Source organism: Acinonyx jubatus, chromosome D3, assembly GCF_027475565.1.
Source record: "Acinonyx jubatus isolate Ajub_Pintada_27869175 chromosome D3, VMU_Ajub_asm_v1.0, whole genome shotgun sequence".
Lineage (NCBI taxonomy): Eukaryota > Metazoa > Chordata > Mammalia > Carnivora > Felidae > Acinonyx > Acinonyx jubatus.
Window position 1 is genome coordinate 238,392 of NC_069392.1, and position 22,502 is coordinate 260,893.

A 22,502-nucleotide genomic window follows, 5' to 3' on the forward strand; every position below is an offset into this window, starting at 1 on the left:
CTTAGACCCACGCCTAGGACATAGTAAACACCGTGTAAATGTTAAATAGCAATGTTGGAAAGCTTTCAGACACAAGTCCTCTACGCGTTTTAGGTTTGTAGCAATTTTATCTTTTGCCATTGTAAATAGGATATTTTCTTTCACTGTATTCCCTAAATTGGTAAGTATTTATAAGTAGGAAACCTATTTATTTTCAGACTGATTTTGTACCAAGGTATCTCACTGGATTGTCCCCAAGCTCCCACTCTCTTCCCACTCTCTTCCCACTGCAGCAGCACGACTGCCTCAATTCTACATCACCGTCCCCATTCCCGTCTCTGCAGCCACCCGCTGTTCCCTTACCTTCCTTCCCTGCTGAACGTGCAGACACACTCACACCCTGTTCTGGAAATATTACCAGCAACACACACCACTACCATCACATTCAATCCAATTTAAACTTTTATGACCTAAGGTCACTTGACCCCCCCCCCCCCCCCCGGGACGTCTCTCACATGACAACCAGTGTTGAGGGTTTTTTTTTTAACTCTAAAACACAGGTCCCTTGTTTTCTCTCATCTCTTCTGGGCTCCCTCCCAGTCTCCAGCCCCTCCGCTGATACCCGGGCGCCCCCTGGGCGTTGTCCTCATCCGCTCCTCATCCTGACCACTCTCTTTGAGCTAATGTGGCCATGCCTAACCAGTGCAACCTGTCCGGATCTTTCTCCTGAGACACACGCTTACTCACCTGCCCTCAACAAGGGGAGAGTCCAATCCATATAAAACAGAAAAGTCCACCCCCCAGCCCCCAAAACAACTCCAACAGTCCTCGCTGACTCAGGGAACGCTACCACTCCCAACCCAGGCCCCCAGAGCAGAATTCCAGCAGCCATCCCTGGCTCTCCTGTCTCCCTCACAACCAGCACCCAACTAGTTACCAAATCCAGATGCTTCTGCCCCCCCCCCCTTTTTAAACTAGTCTCTTCTACATATTTTCCTAACTGGCTTATTTACTAATTTATCTTATTGAGGAAGAGTTGATACACAACGCTGCATTAGTTTCAGGTGTACAACAGTTATTCGACAGGTCTGTGTCATGCTGTGCTCACCACAAGCATAGCCACTGTCACCACACATTATTGTAATACCACTGAGAACATTCCCTACATGCTAGCATACAGATATACCTTCTATCCCCATGACTCACTTCTGCCTCTTTACCATCTTTCTTCTCAAAACTACTAGTTTACTTAAACCCTTGTCTTCTCTTGCCCACTGCAGACTACTCCAACCCAAAGTCCTTTGAGAAATCACTCCAATAAATCTCTCTCCCCAAGAGAATAAAATCCAAGTTTTTAAGGTGATCTTCAAACCCCTCTATGATCTGGTCCCTGCCTATGGCTCTGGCCTCTTTTTTTTTTTTTTTTTGGAAAGACGGAAAAAGAGAGAGAGAGAGAGAGCATGCACACACGCATGAGAGGAGAGGGACAGAGGGAGAGAGTGAAAATCTTAGGCAGGTTTCATGCCCAGCACGGGGCCTGATCTCACAACCATGAGATCATGACCTGAACCGAAATCAAGAGTTAGACACTTAACCACTGAGCCACCCAGGTGCCCCTGACCTCATTTCTTTATATTTCACCACTACCTGCAAACCCTCAGCAACCCTAAAGTGATCAAAGTTCACCAACATACTAAGTCATTTCAAGCCTCTCAAAGTTGCATGTTGCCTCCTTTTCCTAGGCTGACCTTCAGTCCCTTATTCACATTCACCTTTTAAACCTCAGTTAAGAATCTCTTATTAATCACTGAAGCATTTCTTGGAGTACCCTCACCTCCAAAACTGACCTTCTGCTGTGTCCCCATGCACTTGTGCAGCCTGTTTGAGTACCTATTAACTTGTCACTATGCCTCCAGGTTCTCTTGTCCACCAGCCCCACCAGACCTCTGCTCTCACAAAGCAGGACAACAACTTATCTCTGCACTCTTAGCACCTGACTCCGGGTCCAACAAACACAAGACAATAAAAACTGTTGAATGAAAGAATAAACGAGTGCCGAATTTCTCAAATGAGGCTCAAATACTTTGGATATAAGAGACGAGAGATGATAACCCTTTGTTTAACTCAAATCGCAGGATACAAAATGGGCAGAAAGGAAACTGAAAGTTGTAAAAAGTCTAATGGCCAAGTATTCCTGGACAGTCTAACATCCTCTCAAGGAGGCCCAGCGTCCTGGAAGAGGAGAGGGGAGAGGGAGCTCATGACCAACTCTCACCCTGCTAAAGACGGAGTTCAGGGAGCGCTTTTCAGAAAGGAGAGAAACACCCCTACTCACCCAGATGGCAGCTGTCCGGACCCTGGTGGCCATCCCCACGGTCAGTTCTGTGCGTCCCGCGGGTGGTGGCAGGACCCGAGGGCTGCCCGGAGGAAAAAGAATCGTGAAGGGTCTCCCCGCCCCTCCCACCCTCAAGCAGAGGAGACCCTCCTGCACCCAAAGAGGGAGGGTCCGAGGCCCCAGCACCCGCCCTTCCCGCCGGCGAGACTGCTTGCCCCGCCGAGCCACGCGGTTCCCCGCCTCCCACGCGCCCCTTGCCAACACAGCCGCGATCGGACGGCTGTTTCGAGTCCGGGCAGGAGGGAGCCGGGTCACACTGGTCTGCACAGTCCCGCTGCCTGGAAACGTAAGGGACTGGGCGCGTACGGCTCCACTAACCCCTCCGCGAGCAGCCGTAGGACTCGGGGAAGACTGGCTGCCTCCGCCTCCTGGAGCTGCAGTCAGATTGGCTCTGTCCTCCCTTCTGATTCTGCGGCGGCCGCCCGAGTGCTTCGGCCACGGCCCCCGGGGAAGACGAGGCCAGCCCACTTCGGCTCCGGTCACCACCGAGAAGGGAAACTGACACAGACCCCGAAACAAGGTTCTTCGAGCCGGGGCCCAGCCAACCGCGACCGTAAGGGACGCACCGGAAATGCGTCAGCGCGACCCCGGGGCAGAGCGAACTACAATTCCCAGCAGCCTCTGCAGGAGGTCCCGCGGCGCAGGGAGGGCTCCGCGCAAGGGCCGCCGGATGGGGGCGCTGCTGCCGAGAAGCTCGGGTTCTCGGGTGGGGAGTCGGGGGCGCGCTGGCAGCCGTAAGTACTCCCCGAGATTTACAGTAACTCACGGCACCAGCACAGAGGCGGGAGTGGCGTAAGTTGAGGTAAAAATGTTCACAGTTCTCTGCGTTTCCGAAATGCTTATAAAGTCCAAGTTTCTTGTTTAATAACTCAAAAATTCATGGTAACACGTTAACGTGACATTTTCATGAATATTCCTTTAAAAAAAAGTAGTGAGCTGTGGCATTGTTCTACATTTTTCTCCTGCGAGAAATCTTTTAAATGTCCAGCTAAATAGAGAACAGCTGGATTCTCGTGTTTGCTTCCACAATCTGTTGCATGTGTTGTTTTTGTTTTTGTTTTTGTGAAGTATTTAAAGAAAATCCAGCCTCACACAGGTATGCAGTTGGAAAAGGACTGGGTTGGGGTTTTTTTTTTTTTAATGTTTATTTTGAAAGGGCGGGGGCGGGGAGAATCCTAAACAGGCTCCACACAGTCAGCGCAGAGCCCGATGTGGGGCTCGAACTCAGCAACCGTGGGATCATGACCTGACGCAGGGTCGAGTCCGATGCTCAGACTGAGCCACCCAGACGCCCGGAAAAGGACAGGATATTTTAATACGCTTATCAGATAACTGTGGATATCCTTGGATAGCACAAGCTGAACAAGGGAAACCTTAGTTGCGGTGTGCAGTCTGAAACCACGTTGGTGACTTCACGCTATTACGTTAAAATGTATTTGTCTGTCTTGCACTTTGAATGGATAGTTTCATTCATGCTTTTGTAGCATCATAAATTAGTCACTTGGAAAATATCCACTGATTTATGCAGATCTTCACAATGTTGCCACGTTTCATTTTACAATTTGAAAAATCTTATTCCATAGTATTATAATTGATCTTAAGTATTGGGAAGCTGTGAAATTCACAGTGGCAGTACAAGTTTTCCAAAACTCTTCTATTCACTTGAAAACTCAAATTATGTTGGGGAAAAAAAAGATACTGTCATTTATTTTCCTTGAAGTGACAAACTCACTTGGTTGATTTTTGAGAAAATGCCACATCCCTAAGTGTGCCTTGTCTCTCCTTTTAGTCAAGTTAAGCTGTCAGATCAAATAATCACACAAGTGCTTTTTCTAGACAACTGTGGAACCTCACTATGCAGCACAGAATATTTGTTGCACAGAGACTAAAAAGATATGTGCTCAAGAGTTGCTTTAATAAAATTACTTTTTACTGCTCTACCAAGGACATCCTAAAGTGAAATAAATCCTAGATACATTAAATACTAGATGGAGACAGAAAGACTGAAAAGCTTTACTCTGAAATGTAGTTACCATCCGTTGCCCACTGGTCTGTTAAACAATCTGTTATATACTAGTTTCTCGTATTCTCTTCATTTTCTTTTTTATATAAATTTCTTAATGTTTTTTAATTTTTTTTCAATGTTTTTTATTTATTTTTGGGACAGAGAGAGACAGAGCATGAATGGGGGAGGGGCAGAGAGAGAGGGAGACACAGAATCGGAAACAGGCTCCAGGCTCCGAGCCATCAGCCCAGAGCCTGACGTGGGGCTCGAACTCCCGGACCGCGAGATCGTGACCTGGCTGAAGTCGGACGCTCAACCGACTGCGCCACCCAGGCGCCCCAATGTTTTTTATTTTTGAGAGAGAGAAAGAGCGCACGTGTGCATGGGTGCAAGCGGGGGAGGGGCAGAGAGAGAGGACAGAGGACCCAAAACGAGATCAGTAAGTTACCACAGACTTGGTGGCTTAAGCTACAAATGTATCTTACAGTTCTGTAGGTCAGAAGTGTAGCACGGGTCTTACGAGGCTAAAAGTGTTGGCAGGGATCCATCCATTTCTGGAGGCTCTTGGGAAAGGATCCTTTCCTTTGTCTTTTCCAGATTTGAGAGGCCACCTGCATTTCTTGGATCATGGCCCATTCCCTCCATATTCAAAACCAGCAACAGTTGAATCCTGTTCCCTCTGGCCTCCTCCTGTCTCCCTCTTTCACTTTTTTGCTTAATTTTTTTTGAGAGAGACTGAGAATGCGAGTGGGTTAGGGGCAGAGAAAGCGGGAGACGCAGAATCGGAAGCAGGCTCCAGGCTCTGAGCTGTCAGCACAGAGCCCCATGTGGGGCTCGAACTCAACGAGCTGTGAGATCATGACCTGAGCCGAGTCGGACGCTCAACCGACTGAGCCACCCAGGCGCCCCTCCCCCTTTCACTCTTAAGGATGTATGGGTTACACTGGGCACGTTTGGGGAACGCAGGATTAGCAAACTTCATTCCCTTTTGCCATAAACATAACATATTCAGAGATTCGAGGATAGGATGTGGACATCTTCCAGGGGCCGTTATTTCGCCTATCCCGTATCCATGACTGTCTCCAGCCAAAACTTCGTTCCACCGGTATTTCCCTGCAGTGGGGGCTTGCAAACTTTTTCTGTCAAAGTCCAGTGAATAAGTGTGCTAGTGCTGCCCTGATAAAGTACCACAGAGTGGTCTCAAAAACAAATTTATTTTCTCACAGTTCTGGAGGCTGAAAGTCAGAGATCAAGGTGTTGACCAAGTTGGTTTCTCCTAATGCCTCTCTCCTTGGCTTGGAGAGGTCATTTCCCCGTGTCCTCCCATGGTTGTCCCTCTGTATCTGTGTCCTCCTCTCCTCTCCTAAGGACACCAGTCACATTGGATGAGGACCCACCCTAATATCATTATTTTAATTTAAAATGTTTAAACTTGAAAGACCCCAGTCACATTCTGAGTTATTGGGGATTAGGACTTCAGCATAGGAATTTGGGGGGGGGGGAGACAATTCATCCCGTAACAATCAGTTAGTAAATGTTTTAGGTTTTGTGTGCCACAGTCTGTCACAACTACTGACCCTTGCCCTTGTAGCACAAGAGCAGCCACAGCCAACACGTACGTGAATGAGCACGGTTGTGCTCTGGTAAAACTGAAATGACAGAAGTAGACAGAAGGCCAGATTTGATCTATGTCCATTGTTTGCTGACTCCTGGCCAACACTATGCCGGGGCACCCCGTGTTGTTACCCCGTCATTATAGTAAGTATATACCACTTGTTCAGTAGTAGGTCGAAACCTTTTGCTGTTGTTCTTTAAAACGGTCTGTTATTTTTATTCCTTTGGTCTCGCGTGCACCTTTTAGGCTTCAGTGACCAAGTTCCAAGTAAAACCCTCTGTAATAAATTGTGGTATCTATTAGGATGTTATTTCTACGTGGCAAGCACTGTTGCTTCACCGTCCAGTAACTGTCCTCTCCCGTTCCTCTTTGCTACAAAAGCTCTGTACGTTTAGGTGCTGGTTGGCCATAAGTTTATGGCATTCCCCTTTCTAGATTCAGTGGATGCATGTTTATTTCTTCAAGTCATTCAACAAATATTTATTGAATGACTACAATGAGCTAGCCACTGTATTAGGCCAGAGGCTATTATCAGTAATTAAGACAGATCCTTTGGGAAGCATTCATTTTGGCAAGGGAAGACAGATGATTGACAGATAAGAAATACTACTGAAAAATGAAAAGAAGAGGATAAAGGGGACTAGCAGTGCCAGAGGGGTGGCTGCAACTTTAAGTAAAGCAGTGTCTTAGTTTCCTAGGTCAGCTGTAACAAACTACCAGAGTGTGGGCTTCAGCAACAGAAATGTATCTCACAGTTCTGGAGGCTAGAGGTCCAAACTCAGGCTGTTGGTAGGGCTGGTTCCTTCCGAGGGGTGTGAGGGAAGCATCTGTTACAGGCCTCTGCCTATTATATACCATTGATACTGAATTAGAGTCTGCACGAATGACTTATTGAACTTGATTACCTCTGTGAAGACCCTTTCTTCAAGTAAGGTCACGTTCTGGTAACGGGGGATGACCTCAACACACGAATTTTGGGAGCACAAAATTCAATCCATAAAAGGTAGTCAGGGTAGAGCTCATTTGTAAGGTAATACACCCTACATCTAATCATTTCCCGCAGGTCTGTGATAGAACTTTGTCACTAAAAATAAGTGAAAGATGAATTTCTACTGTGTGCAGTGAAAAGCAGCTGGCCTTTCCAACCTGACGCCACAAATCTATGGCACCTCTATTGCCTTGCCATCTGTCTCCTAAATTGATCTCATTGTCGGAGTAACTTGTGAACCTCAACCAACAGCTGTTTACACACCATTTCTTTCAACCAATTCTAATTCCCGTTCACCAGCTGCTGAGCCACTGGGCACATGGTCAGCTTCCCAGTTATTTAAGGGCTAAGTTAACTAAACCAAACATTTTCACCATCTTGCCTTTCAGGAATGGTAATGCACAGATTAATCAGTGTGTGCTTAATTCATGGATGAATGTTAATACTTTCTCGGGGCACCTGGGTGGCTCCGTCGGTTAAGCTCCCACTCTTAATTTCGGCTCAGGTCATGATCCCACAGTTCGTGGGTTTGAGCTGTGCTATCAGCTTGGGATTCTCTCTTTTGGTTTCTCTCTCTTCCTCTTTCTCTCAAAATAAACGTAAAAATTTAAAAAAAAGACAATACTTTCTGAATCATTATGTGCCTGTAACAATGGTGACTGATTATACTGGGACCTCTCTTAAAATTCCTGTGGTTTCCCCTTACCCTTAGGATAGTGCCAGGATCCTTAACCAGATGTGGAGTCGGCAGGTAGTAGTGGAAACACCACGTGCCGGAGCCAAAGTGATCTGCGCTTGAACCCTGGGTCTTCCTCCACTTACTCTGCAACTTGGGGCAAGTCGCTGTGAACTCAAAACAGAAGTAGGTAGCACACATGAACAGAATTCATGTGAGGATTAAGCGAGACGGGGCATGTAACTTATATGCCACCACTTGTGGCATTTAACAGTAATTTACTTTCTTCCCTTTACATCCTAATTTCCACTCAGTCCCTGCATCATTTTAAGATATGACACAATGATAACATAGGGGGAGACAGAGGACACTGAGTGAGGTCTGAGTGAATTTGTCTCTGAAGGAGATAAATAACAATGGTACTGTGTATTTTTTATATTGAACTGGCTAATTTTGTTAAGATCCTCTACAAAGTGCCAGACATTGTCTTGTTTGAGATCTGCCACACACTTACCAGTTATTTTTCATATGAAACTTCACCATTTACTAGCTATGTAAATGGGGACAAACTACCTAAATTGCCAACCTCTAGTTCCCTTAACCATAGGGGCAATAGTATGTCACTCACAGGGTTATAGACAGAAGTAATCTATTGTAGTAAAGGGCTTAGCTTGGCTACCTTGTATCAAGCTGTCTATAAATGAAGATGAGCTACAAAAATCAGCAACTACTACTACTGTTACTATGTGTCACTTGGAGCTGCAGATTTTCTCTGATTTCCCAGAAATTCCTGGTTTGCTGAGTATTTTGAAAAAATCAATTTTATTGAGATAAAATTTGCATACAACAAACTGGACCCACTTAAAATGTATACTCTGATGAGTTTAACAGACAAGTACAGTCATGGAACCACCACCAGTCAAGATACAGATCATCCCTAATGGTTCCCTTGGGGTCCCGTCTGCTCTCAGTCACTCTCCCATCCCCAGCCAACCACTGGTTTATCTGCTGCCAAGTTCCATGGTTAAGGTTCTAGCAGCTTATTTGTAGACAAAAACTTTGGAAGAGAAAAAATTCCTTTACTGAAGAAACTGTAATATAAAAGTAATTTGTATTTGTTGAAGAGACTTTGGGAAAAAATAGAAAACTACAAAACAAAACAAGAATAAAGAAAAAAAAGAAAGTTAACTGCTCTTAATCTTTTGACAAATTTCCTTAAGAGTTTTAAGCAAGATTCATTTCAGTTATTTACAATCGATTTATTTTTATACATTTCAGTTTACTCCATATTAACAACTATTCATCATGCTTTTTTCAAAACACATGACAACATCAACATTTTTCTTGTCAACAGTTTGCATTAATTTTAATGTCTGTGTAATACTCCATGACACGGATACACTATAACCATTCTGCTATTATACATTTCTATATTGCAAAGTTTGCACTATCATAAGTAATGTTTTAGTGACCATCCATAGACATTTCTCTCTTCTACATTCCTTGGTGTGTTAATAACAGTAGTAGTAGCTAACACATTTAGTACTTGTGGGCCAGGCACCGTTTTAAATACTTTATACACATTATCTCACTTAATCCACACAACAACCCTCTGAGGTAGATACTAGAAATAACTCCATTATACAGTTGAGGAAAATTGAGCCATAGGTTATCAGAAACTCTAAGAGGCCCGGTTAAGGGACTACTCTTCGACTCCCATTAAGAACCACTGCTTACCATGAAAACGATTTCTGATAGGAGTACATTATACATGCGAATGATATATATATGCACTGAAGAACACAGCACTAACTGAGGAACCCAGGATCTAGTTCTTGGTCTGACTTCACTCAAAATGTGAGACCAGTGCCAACTCACTTGATCTCAACTGTACAATGAAGATTACACATTAGGTGCTCGCTTCAGCAGCACATATACTAAAATTGGAACCAAGATTACATGTTAGATGGTCTCCTGCTCCTTGTGAAGTCTCGTGACTCTTGACAGTCATTTCTAGATTTTTCCTGGGAGAGAGACATCAAGATCTTTGTCCTCCTGGTCTCAAAAATACTTATCACTCAACAATCAATCATTAAGCATCTAAAATATATTTTGTTTGCTAGAAAATGGCAAATAATGGCTAGTCCTTCACAGAGATCCATTTATAGAATGAAACAAAGAGTTAAAACAGGTTCTCTTTCTGAATCTTTTTTGGGTCATGAACTTACCACAGAATCTGAAGATCAGGCTTCTCTCCCTAGAAGAGAAAACTTCTGTACAAACGAGATGATTTTGCATACAATATTAAAAGTTGTTTACTGATCCTCAGAAGTGAGTCGTTACACCCACTACGGGTAGTGATTTCCTCAGGTTGAGAAGTGCTGATGTAGGTAAGAAGGAAACGTGGCTGGGAAGGAAGTGAGAGCTCCAGGAGCTCTTGCTCACTGGCAAGCAGGTTTAATTCAATGACGCACACCAGAGGTGGGGCAACAACAGTGACACCAGTTACCACAGCTAACAACAATAAAGCACTTAATATACGTCAGGCACTATTCTAAGCTGTTTATATGTTTACTCAGTTAATACTCACCACAGTCCTACAAGGTAAGTAATGTCCCTAATTTACAGAAGAGGCACCGATGTTAGGCAGCATGCCAAGTTCACCCAGCAAGTTAAGGACAGAGGTGGAATTTCAACTTGGGTAGTGTAGCTCAAGCTTGTGCATTTAGCCACTAAGTTTCCTTTATAAAGATAAAAGACTACCTTGGAAGGAGGGTGGCTTTGAGCAGTGCTGTTTATTTCATGAGCATAGCTGCTCTAGGAATGGCCCAGGTACCTGCTCCCACTCAAAGGGGACCCTCCCTCATGTGCTCAAACACCTAATCTTCTAGGTCTCAAAGTCCAAAGAAACCCTGTGTTTAAATTCCCAGGAGCCTTCAGCACACGGTCTCAAAGAGCACAACTCCATGACCCAAACAACGTAGAATAGGAAACTTGCTAGCAGGTGGTCCTTAAGCATCCTTGATGATAGAATAGAGAAACTGGATATCCTTTTTAATGTTTAAAAATATCTTCAAATAATTATTGGAGTAACATGGAATAAACTATAAAACTCACTCAATCCCATCACCTAACAAATCGATTCTGTTCATTATCCAGTTTTTCGATTCTTGCTCACATGCAAATATACTTAAAATAAGTACCATTACTAGTAAATGTGTTCTTTTTCAGCTTTACATTATAAGCATTTTCCCTGCTAACCAAAATGTGGTTTATATCAGACACATAAAAGAGTAGACACTACTAACTGTCCCAGAAGGACAATCAAGTAAAAATATGGCAGGTTATTTCACTGGAATATTATTTTCCACTTTTTTACAATAACTATCAATTTTTTATTCTTTGCAATAGGAACTCTCATTGACTTATCTTTCTGAAGTATCATTCTGACTGACATCTTTTTGAAGAAGGCAATGAAGCTGGATAATCTCCCACCTACTTAATGGTTCCTTCTCAGATTCTAGCATTTTAAGGCTCGGTCAAGAATGCTCCAAGGACAACTGCTTTTATAGGAACTTGTGGAAAGAAAAGCTGATGTGTTTTTGTACTACAATGAAATCTGTAGGTTATTTCTCCTTCTAGGACCAATTCTCTAGTGCACAAAAGGGTAGTGACAAGATTGAAAGCATTTCTGCACAGATTACATCTATACTGCTTCCCTCCAGAAGGAGTTTCTAATGTAAAACCAAGTTATTGCTCTTTGTAAAGAACTTTCCACATTCGTAATATTAATAAGTATTCTCTCTAATATGATTTGTCTGATATCGAATAAGGTTAGGGCTATTAACAAGCGCTGTCCCACATTGGTTACAAGTTAAGAACTGCTCTCCAGTGTGGGCTATTTGATGTACTATCAACGGAGAGTTCTGGCTGAAGATAATCCCACACTGATTACATTTATAGGTCTCTTCCCCAACATGAACCCTCTGATGCTTAATAAGGTCGTTCTTCCGAATGAAGGCTTTCCCACACTGGCAGCATTCATATGGCTTCTCTCCAGTATGAATTCTCTGATGCACGATGAGGGCAGAACTCTGGCTGAAGGACTTCCCACAGTCGTGGCATTCATATGGTTTCTCTCCAGTGTGCGTCCTCTGATGGGAGAAAAGGTGAGAGCTTCTACTGAAGCATTTTCCACAGTCTTTACACTCAAAGGGCTTCAGTCCCGTGTGAGTCCTGTGGTGCACCACAAGGTGAGACCTCTGGCTATATGACTTCCCACACTCGTTACATTCGTAGGGCCTCACTCTGACATGAGTTCTCTGATGCAGAATGAGATGTGTGCTCTGCCTGAAAGACTTCCCACACTCAGGACATTCATAAGGTTTCTCTCCAGTATGAGTTCTCTGGTGCCTAATGAGCCTGGAGCTGTGAACAAATGACTTCCCACACTGGCTGCACGTGTACAGTTTGTCTCCTGTGTGAGTTCTCTGGTGGGTCACAAGGTGAGAGAACCAGCTGAAGGACTTTCCACACTCTTTACATTCATAGGGTTCCTCACCAGTGTGAGTCTTCTGATGTCCAATGAGGTGAGAACTCCGGCTGAAAGACTTTCCACACTCTTTACATTCATAGGGTTTTTCTCCAGTATGAATAAGCCGGTGCCTGGTAAGATTAGAACGCCAGCTAAAGAATTTTCCACACTCCTTACATTCATATGGTTTCTCCCTATGTATGCCCTTCGATACACCAAGGGATGTACCACCGGTAAGAGAGTTGACAGTATCGGAGCATTTGTAAGACTTATCTCCTGGTTGAGTTCTTGCAAACTGAATAAGATGAATATTTTGACAGAAGGTTTGACCACATTCACTACTATTACTTGCATAGCTTTCCTGATGACCACTAAAAACTAAATTATGTTTTAAACTTTTAGTATGTGAGTCATGTTTGTGGAAATACTCCCTCAGCACTAGTTGAGCAGGAAGAAGACAATTTCCCCCATATTTACTGTTTTCACAGACTCTCTCCTGATTAAGTGCTTTCTTTTGGGTGAATGCCACTTGCCTCAAATGTCTCTCCTGATTTTCCTGATACTTGTCCAACTGGTCTTCACACTTCCAGACTTCTTCTAATGACAAATACCAGAGATCGTTCTTTGGGATTCCTTCCATTTTAATGCCATAGGATTGTTTATCTTTAGAAATGCTCTTACTGGACACTGATGATTTAATTTCAACCGCAGTGTCCAAATCTGAAAGAAATGAGGAACCTTTGTGTAACTAAAAAACCATTAAGGTGCAAACAGTGGGATGTGAAGTATGGAGGCTGCACGAGCTGCTTATACAGCTGCCTTCCTAGTAAGAAAGCAAAGAGGAGAGCAGCAAACAGGAAGGGTGCTGGACTGTGCAGCACAGAAGAGAAGCAGTGAGGCCAAGGGGAAGCCACAGGACTGGGCAGGACACACGGGATCAGGATATTCAGTGCTGGGTGGCAATAAGGGAAATCCCTTATGGCACTCCCATGATCTAAACTATTAATGATGTAAGAACCTAACATGTCTACTTGTTGCCAGGCCCTTCCCCTGACATGCCTTCTTCACACTGCAATTTCACATTCCTAAACCACGAGTTCAGCCTTATGCCAGGCAGTGCCTGTTCCTGACACCAGCACAGTGCAACACGATAATGTCCAGACGTCTGGCACCAAGAACCTCAGAAAGGCCAAGCAACAGGCTGGAAAAGCAACTGTACACACATTATCCAGCCACAGGCTCTGATTCTAAGCTGGAACACTACTAGTGGTGAATTCAGACAAGTTGTTAAACTTTTCAAACATCACTTTGCTCATCTGTAATCCAAGGAGCGACAGTTAACTGTGGCGTAAGATTGTCATTAAGTACTGTACGGTATGAGTTCATCACAGACTCTGACACACGTGTGGTCAAAGCAATACCATAGTAATCATTATTTACACTATTCTGGTCTTAAAAAAAAAGGGGGGCGCCTGGGTGGCTCAGTCGGTTGAGCGTCCGACTTCGGCTCAGGTCATGATCTCACGGCTCGTGAGTTCGAGCCCCGAGTCGGGCTCTGTGCTGACAGCTCAGAGCCTCGAGCCTGCTTCAGACTCTGTGTCTCCCTCTCTCTCTGCCCCTCCCCGCTCATGCTCTCTCTCTCCCTCTGTCAAAAATAAAAAAAAACACTAAAAAAACAACAACAACAACATTATTCTGGTCTTACATCCTGATTCCTTTGTTTGGAGACATCAAGACTTAACAACTGATAGGACTCACACCACAGGACACTAACTCACAACCTGGCCCCTAACTCATATTCTCCTGGGTTTTTCTGCCCTTTTGTTTGTACTTGTATTACTGCACATTATTTACCCTAGTTAAAAGCCTGTTTCTCAATGCCTTTTAGGTAAAATGTTGGTTCTTAACCTAGAAAAGAAACACCATTAAAGAAATGGTGGAGAGAGAGAACATTAAGCAGGCTTCACATTTGACACAGAGCCCAACACAGGGCTTTATCCCATGACCCTGGGATCATGACCTGAGCCGAAATCAGGTTGGACGCTCAACTGACCAAACCACCCAGGCGCCCCTTAAGTAATCTCTATGCCTAACACGGGGCTCGGACTCACAACCTCTAGATCAACAGTCACATGCTCTACCGACCGAGCCAGCGAGGCTCCCCCCACCCAAAAACACTGTTTACAAAGTACCATCTCTCCCTACACAAGTGAGGTAATATTCTACTCTTATCTGGTGTACGGGTTGAACTGTGTGTCCCAAATAAGATATGTGCCTGTATCTCAGAACGCAACTTGACTTGGAAACAGGATCACTGCACGTGCAGTTAAAATGAAGTAGTACTGGAGCAGGGTGTGCCCCTAATCCAGAGACTGGTGTCCTTACAAGGAGAGAAGAGGGGGCCTGGGTGGCTCAGTTGGGATCTGTGCTGATAGCACAGAGCCTGCTTGAGATTCTCTCGCTCTCCCTCTCTCTCAAAATAAATACACTTAAAAAAAAAAAGGAGAGGAGATACAGAGACAGACATACAGAGAAGACAGACATGAAGGCAGAGGCTGATTGGAATGATGTGTCTACAAGCCAAGGAACACCTGAGACTACCAGAGCCTCACGAGGCAAGGAAGGATCCTGTCCTCCAGGCGCCAGAGGGCGTGTGGCCCTGCTGACACCTTGATTTCAGACTTCTGACCTTGAGCTCTGAGAAAGCACGCTTGTGTAAACTACCAGTTTGTGGAACTTTATCTTCGCAGTGCCAGGAACTAACAGGCCTGCTGATAATCCCTGTGCCAGGCCCCTAACCGCCTTCTTTGTGGAACCCCCACCAGTCTCCGTTTTCAGTCACTACTTTGTTAGTGACTAGCTTCTCCCTCACCCTGACTTTTCTTTTCTCGTGGTAAAATACACATGACATAAAATTTACCATCTTAACCATTTTTAAGGGTACAGCTCAGGTATGACATACATTTGCATGGTTGTACAGATATCCCCTTGTGTCATCTCCTCTGTGGAATCAAAACTCAGTGCCTCTTAAACAGGAAGCCCCTTCTCCCATCCCACCAGCACCTGGCAGGCACCATCACACTTTCTGTCTTTATGATTTCGACTACTTTAAGTAACCTCATGTAAACTAATCATATTATTTATCTTTTTGTGTCTGGCTTCACTTAACATAACATCCTCAAAGCTGATCCATGATGTAGTTTGCAGAATTTCCTTCCTTTTTGAGGCTGAATAAATAGCCCATTATGTATGTGCGTGTGTGTGTGTGTGTGTGTGCGCGCGCGCGCGTGCACACGTGCACGTGTGCAGCCATGATTTCTGATAAGAAACACACCACCCTTATTCTCCCCTCCCCTCCTTCCAGGGCATCAAAATCCCACAGAGAAGTTTTTCAAACCACAAATGCCAAGTGGAAAATTCTAAAATGAACATGTGTGATGCAGACTGGGGGCTGGGTACCAATGGGGAACAGCTGTGAGTGGCATGTTTGAACACATACATGTGATTCTTCCCTTCATTAAAATCCTAAAACTTGTCATATATTACGTAACACAATACTCTAGTGAGTTATATTTAAAATATGTAGCATCCATTCATCATCTCATCATTTGTATTTTTAAAGCCACCACTCATTATACTTTCTTTCCACTTTGATTATGAAGCTCACATAGCCTGGTAGATTCCCTTAAATTCCGTGTGTTTAAGCACATGGAGTTTCAGTATTTCTTTGGACAGCAAATTCTCAATAAAAATCTAAACTGCTGATCTAGTCAGTTAGTTTTAGACAGCAGTCAAGAGACACCTGGGAAAGCTTGTAAATGAATGAAGACGTGGATGAAAAAAATAAAGGAAATAATAGAGAAATGAAAAGAAAACAGAGGACAATCTTTCTTCCCACGGCCCCAAAGCAACTGCATGATCAAGTTCTAACACTGTATTAAAGGACTTGCCTTTGAGGCAGAAATTTGAGACAGTCACCTACAAGACCAAATATAAGAAAACTAAAAAACAGTTTATGGTATTTAAAAGTACACTTAGCGGTAGCCAGGTGGCTCAGTTGGTTAAGCGTCCAACTTCAGCTCAGGTCACGATCTCACAGTCTGTGGGTTCGAGCCCCGCGTCAGGCTCTGTGCTGACAGCTCAGAGGCTGGAGCCTGCTTCGGATTCTGTGTCTCCCTCTCGGACCCTCCCCGCTCACGTGCGCGCGCGCTTTCTCTGTCTCTCTCTCAAAAATGAATAAACATTAAAAAAATCTTTAAAGTAAAAAATTAATTAAAAGAATTAAAAGTAAGAATTGAGAAAATACAAAATAAAGAGCTGGAGTACAGTAAGAAAGATGTGTTTTGGGAGCAGCAGTTCTGGAGAAAAGGGAGTTCAGCCAGCAGAACTGGCAAGCCCCTCAGCAAACTCAGAAGAGTGGCCAGTGACCAAGCCCCCCAGCACGAGGCCATGGGAAGGGGCCACAGGAAAGGGAAAAGACAGGCAAGGATGAAAGAGGAGACTGTGTAACACATGAGAGCATGGCGACACTAGAATAAGCGTAAGAACCAGGAAAGCAAGACCAACGGGGCTGAAACCAAGCACGTGAACAGAAAGATAATTTTCATGAAGAGTACACATTTGTCTCTGAATGCAAATGACGTGTGGCAAGACTGCAGAAAGACTGGTCACGGGGAAACAGAAGGTAAATAAACTCAGTCTTCGCCTCGGAAATGAGAACCAGTGACCACTATGCCCAGGGAGTCCAGCCCCTCATGCTCCTCCGGGCCATGACCTGCAATACCTCTTGACTGGTCCTCACCTGGGTGGGTCTCCCGGTGAGTCCCTCTCTCCACCAGCCACGGCTCTTCCCCTTTCTCCAACTGGAGGATCACATCTGGTTTGGGAAGCTGATGCCCTGTGCATGGTGAAAGATAAAGAATTGGGCAAGGGTTGGGAAGCTCTGTCCTGGACACAAAGAGCATCCCAGATTCAGCCCCAACCCCAACCCCTTCTTACTCCCAGGGGGACTCTCAAAAGTAGACAAGGGGAGGCTACAGATATATCTATCTATATAGATATAGATATAGATATAGATAGATATAGACATAGATATAGATATATATCCCACACACAAACACAAAAGTAGGAGTGAGTACAAAAGCCCTCTTCTCTGCCCCAAGGAAATCACATCCCTGGCCCCAAGCTCATACTCTGATATACATGCTTGACGATCTCCATACCTTTTGATCAATGAGAAACCAAAATCCTCACGGGGATAGCTCCGAGAATACAACTTAGTCTTACCCAAGGAAACCAGGTTCTTATAGTTCTCCAGCATCACATCTTTGTACATGATCTGCTGAGCAGTATCCAGCAGCTTCCACTCCTCCCTGGTGAAGTTCACAAGTACATCCTTGAAGGTCACCAGTGCCTACAACATGGAACAAATCTGTATCAAGCCAGATGTATATTTCCGCCCTTCCTTCCTGAGTACAGACAGAAAGAGAATTAGGCAGACAGCACTGGGGTAGGGAAAGAGAATGGGCCAGAATTCATTCCAGAAGTGAGTAGTATTTATTTCGGATTCTGATCAAGTCCTAACAGGAATGGCTATTAGATACCTACTGTCTAAAATCCAGTTCCATGTTATGCTCTAGGTTTAGAAATTGTCAGAACTTGTATTTAAATCAACTCTGTTATGACACCTACAGCAAGGAGCATCAGACACCAAAAGTTAATCTACATTTATATTACGTGAAATAAAGAACCCAATTCAGGGCAGAAAAAAGACGGACACAGCAGTCTTCAGTTCAAGTATAACTTCATGCTTCAGAGACCAAACTCACCATGTTTTCTGATCTAAAACAATTATCCAAAACATTTTTCCTAAACATTGGTAGGTAGGCATTTTTTTTAATTTTTTATTTATTTTTATTTTATTTTTGAAGGAGAGAGAGAGACAGAGCATGAGCCGGGGAGGAGCAGACAGAGAGGGAGACACAGAATTCGAAGCAGGCTCCAGGCTCTATGCTGTTAGCACAGAGCCCAACATGGGGCTCGAACTCACGAACTGCAAGATCATGACCTGAGCTGAAGTTGGATGCTCAACCGACTGAGCCACCCAGGCGCCTCCATGGTAGGCATTTTTTTTAAATGAAGATTTGACAAAGAAACAATAGTCACAGAAGCAAGGCCTTTATTAGCTACATTAAAAAAAAAATGCTGACTACACAGAGAAACAACACCTACTTTGAAGGAGGATATCTCCTCAAGAACCATGAAGGTCAGAAGACCGTGGAATAATAGCTTTTCAAAAGCTGCAAGAACTGTCAAGCCAGAATATCCAGTGAAAATATCGTTCAGGAATGATGCAAAATATACTCTCAAGTGAAGTAAAAGAATTTGTCCCCAGCAAACCTGCTGCTCTAAAAGACACGCTAAAAGTAGTTCTTTAAGCAAAAGGGAAATATTAACAGCGAGAAACTTTAAATCTCAGGAATGAAGGATGAAGAACAAAAACGGTAAACATCTGGGTAAATATTACTAGTTTTCCTAACTCCTTCAAAATATGTAGCACAGTGAAAGCAAAACCCACAGCACTCCTCGGTGGGATTTTCCACATACGCAGAGGTAGTATGTGTAGGACGCTCCAGGGGAGGAAGCTGAATGAGGCACCAGGGGCCCCGTCTCCCACCCTGGATGCTCCCAGAGGTTCCATCCCCCAAGCTCCTCGTGCCCTGGCTGTGGTCACCCCTGGATAAGTACATAACTTGTGCCTGAGCTCCTTCCGACAGGAGCTCCCCAGGGAGGCATCATGTAGCCAGCTCCACATCTAGGACAACCAGGGGCCAGAGAGACCCACCAGGCACGAACACTCCCAGTTCCCACATCATTTTGTGGGGAGGAAGCATGCTGTGGCCTTCATCCCCAGTGTGGATGAAAGCATGTTGTCAGAATCCTCAATATCACCCAGTTGGCTCCTGCCCACATCACTGCTAAACCTCTATTTCTTTTACATGCAAGGAAATAAAACTACATCTACAAACAAGCAAACAAAATAGTGCCAGTCTCCCAGAGAAGAGTGTCCAAGATATAATTTCTCAAGTTCCTAGTCAAAGGACTCCAAAACTCAAGCAGAAAGGGGTTCTCAGTTGGAAAACAAAGAAGGCAGCCCAACTTACATGGGACCGGGCCGTTAACAACTTGGTCTCCATGCCCTCCTTGTTCTTGATGATGCTTTTTTCTGTAATGAAGATCCTGAGGAGGAGAAGATAGAAAAAAGAAAGAAACATGAGGAAGGTTTGCTATCATGGGGAGGTTTCATAAACCATCAACCTAGACTCCCTCATACTTGGCTGAGTATAATGCAAACACCCACCACACAAAGAGGAACATCAGAGATAGTCCAAAAACACATCTACAGTGCTGAAATTCCCAGGAGCAGGAAGAAAAGAGCTATGTCGATTGGAGTTTTTCCCCTTAGTCTCTAGAGTTCCACGCAAAATTTCATTTGCAATTTATATGGTTCTACTGCTACAAATTCTCTTTTTTGAGAAAAACAAACCAAAAACCAAACCCGCCTCGATCTAATATCCTTACTTTACAGATAAGAAAACAAGTGTTTTCTCCAGCTGATCACAGGAGGGAAGTCAGAGATTGGAAGCACAAGAACACTGGGATGGGCCACTACTGGCCTGCAGGTGGAGGCTGCCACACAGCAAGGAGTGTGGGCGGCCTCGGGGAGCTACGAGCAGCACCCAGCTGACAGCCAGTCCTAGGACAGCGTACAGTCACAAGGAACCGCGTTCTGCCGACAATCAGAGCCTCCAAATGAGAACCCAGGCCAGCCAACACCTTGACAGCAGCTGTTGGGATACCGGAGCAGAAAACCCAGCCAGAGTGTGTCAGACTTCCACCTACAGAACTGTGAGCTAGTACATGGGTGCTGTTTGAAGCTACCACGTCTGAGATAATCTGTTACACAGCACTAGAAATCTAATACACGGTCAATTATCTTTTAAAGTCACTTAAACAATAAGGAAAAAATATTATATATTTACCTACGTAGTTACCATTGCCAGTGCTTTTCATTCTTTCCAGTAGATCCAGATTTCCATTTGGTTTCATTTCCTTTCTCCCTGAAGGACATCTTTTAACATTTCCTGCAATGTGGGTCTGCTGGTAATAAATTCTTTCAGCTTTTTAAATCTGAGAATGTCTTCATTTTGCTTTTTTTTTTCAAAACAGCTTTACTGAGACATAATTCACATACCATACAATTCATCCACTCAAAGTACACAATCACAATGGTTTTTGGTAATTACATTATTCATCTTTAAAATTCTAGTAAAAAAATTAACAAAATTTGCTTATTATTGCTAAGTGTACAATTCAGTGGCATTCATTACATTCACAATATTGTACAACCCTCACTAAGAATTCTAAACTTTCTAATCACCCAATGGAAACTCTGAAACATTAAGCAAACTCCCTATTCCTCAGACTCTGATAACCTACTGTCTCTCTGAATTTACCAATTCTAGATAATCATATAAATAGATTCATACAATATCTGTCCTTTTGTGTCTAGCTTACTTGACTCAGCATAATGTCTTCAAGGTTCATCCATGCTGTGGCATGAATCAGACCTTCACTCCTTATAATGGCCAGGTAATATTCCAGTGTATGGACAGACCATGTTGTTTACCCCATCGTCTGTTGATGGACCCTTGGGTTGTTTCCATCTAGTGGGTCTTGTGAATGGTGCTGCTGTGAACACTGGTGTACAAGTACCTGCTTGAGTCCCTGCTTTCAATCCCTTCGGGTCTGTACCTAGGAGCAGAATTGTTGGGTCATATGGTAATTGTGTGCTGAGCTCCCTGAGGACCCACAAAACTTTTCCACAGTAGTAGCGTCCTTTCAGTCACACCAGCAACATCCAAGGTTCCAGTTTCCCCACATGCTTGCCAAAACTTGTTATTCCATTTTTTAGATTATTACAGCAATCCTAGTTGGTTTGAAGTGACCTTTCATTGTAGTTTTGATATGCATTATTTTCACGTACTTAGTGGCCATCAGACAAGTGTCTTTTCAAGTCCTTTGCCCATTTTTAAATTAGTTAAGTTTGTGTTTTTGTTATTGAGTTGTAGTTCTTTGTACATTCTACATATGAGCATGTATACATACACAAATATGTTTACGTATTCTGTGTATATTAAACCCTTATCAGATGTATAATTTCCAAATACTTTCTCCCATTCTGTTGGCGGTCTTGTCTTTGTGGTTGGAATGTATTTTTGCTGAATACAGAATTCTAAGTAGAGTTATTTTTCCTTTCAGTGCTTTACATAAATAGCTCCATTCCTAATGCTCCAGGAATTGCAGGAGTTTTCCAGCCCAGCCCATAGGAACAGTATTCCCCATGCAAATATCAGGACTATTCCCTCCAACCCTTTAGAGGATTCCTTCCCTGTCCTTGGGGAGTTTCCTCACACATGTGCTGCTCTGTGCTCTTGAGTCCTCCTGGGAGGCCCTCTGCAGACCTCTCCTCTCTGCTGGTCTGTCCTATGAACTACAGCTGCTTTGCTCTCCCCAGATTCTCAGCTCCGTCCTTGGCTCAGGAAGTCTGCTGGACTCCACCTCAGCTCCTCCTTCCTCTACTGGAAACTGGAAACCCTCTCAAAGGCAATAAACTGGGCAATCAGAAGGCTTACCTCGTTGCTTTTCCATCTCCCAGGGATGAGTGTCCTTTGTCATCTGATATCCAGATAGACCAACTGTTTCGTGTATTTTGTCTGTCTCTTTATTGTTGTTGCTGTTGTACGGGCAAGACCGTAAATCTACCCCACTCCCACCCCCCACCCCCACCCCCGTCACTCCAGCATGGCCAGACACAGAAGTCTATAAACATTGCGTGTTTAAGTTGTTTTAAATTTAGACTGTATTTTTAATTTCCACCTTTTGAATACTGGGCTTATTTTCCGTATGTTTGTATTTACAGTTCTTTTGAACTTTTCATTCCTATTGTTTTCCCCCTTTGTCTTCTGGAGATCTTAAGGATTTCCTCGCAGTTCTATGCAAATTTATATGAATAAAAGCAACATGGTTTCTGCCCTGCCATACCATTAAAACGGTTCTCACCCACAACATCTGTTACAGAGGACACTGTTGGCCTCTGGAATGTTCTTGAAGCTCTTTATTTACTTTGCCTCCTTCACCACCTCGCTTCCCTCTGTATATCTTGGTTCTTAGTCTCCTCTAATGATTTCAAAAATTATGATGAACTTTAACGTAGGTTTCCCTTTGTTGCGTCCTCAGCCTTTCTTGGT

The 22,502-nt window shown here is 43.9% G+C and overlaps 2 protein-coding genes and 1 long non-coding RNA gene across 8 annotated transcripts in view; 1 reads left to right on the forward strand and 2 right to left on the reverse strand.

The window, feature by feature from the left end:
• The window catches only part of ZNF268 (zinc finger protein 268), a 34,620-nt gene extending 31,690 nt beyond the window's left edge, over positions 1–2,930 (reverse strand). For 2 of the 5 annotated variants that reach the window (XR_008291958.1, XM_053206782.1), the window contains exon 1: positions 2,315–2,930. Coding sequence is in view for 2 of the 5 variants with exons in the window: in XM_053206782.1 (XP_053062757.1) it covers positions 2,315–2,347 (33 nt within the window). In the remaining 3 variants the exon portion in view is untranslated. The remainder of the gene's footprint in view (positions 1–2,314) is intronic. The other 3 variants (XM_027052064.2, XM_053206783.1, XM_027052065.2) reach the window with 3 other exon arrangements.
• Positions 2,931–11,209, forward strand: LOC113596962 (uncharacterized). Its single transcript, XR_003417796.2, has 3 exons — positions 2,931–3,176; positions 7,695–7,844; positions 11,070–11,209. It is a non-coding gene; the product is annotated as an uncharacterized LOC113596962 (long non-coding RNA).
• Positions 11,210–11,446: 237 nt separating this feature from the next.
• ZNF10 (zinc finger protein 10) lies at positions 11,447–22,011 on the reverse strand. 2 transcript variants are annotated; one of them, XM_053206785.1, is made up of 5 exons: positions 19,356–22,011; positions 17,479–17,605; positions 16,994–17,089; positions 12,726–12,912; positions 11,447–12,323 (listed from the first exon to the last, which is right to left on the reverse strand). In XM_053206785.1, exons 1-5 carry the CDS (start codon positions 19,464–19,466, stop codon positions 11,447–11,449), a joined length of 1,398 nt encoding a protein of 465 aa, XP_053062760.1. In that variant the 5' UTR covers positions 19,467–22,011. The 2 variants fall into 2 exon arrangements, with proteins under 2 accessions (XP_053062760.1, XP_053062759.1); XM_053206784.1 differs by having other exon boundaries at positions 11,447–12,912.
• Between the last annotated feature and the right edge of the window lie 491 nt (positions 22,012–22,502).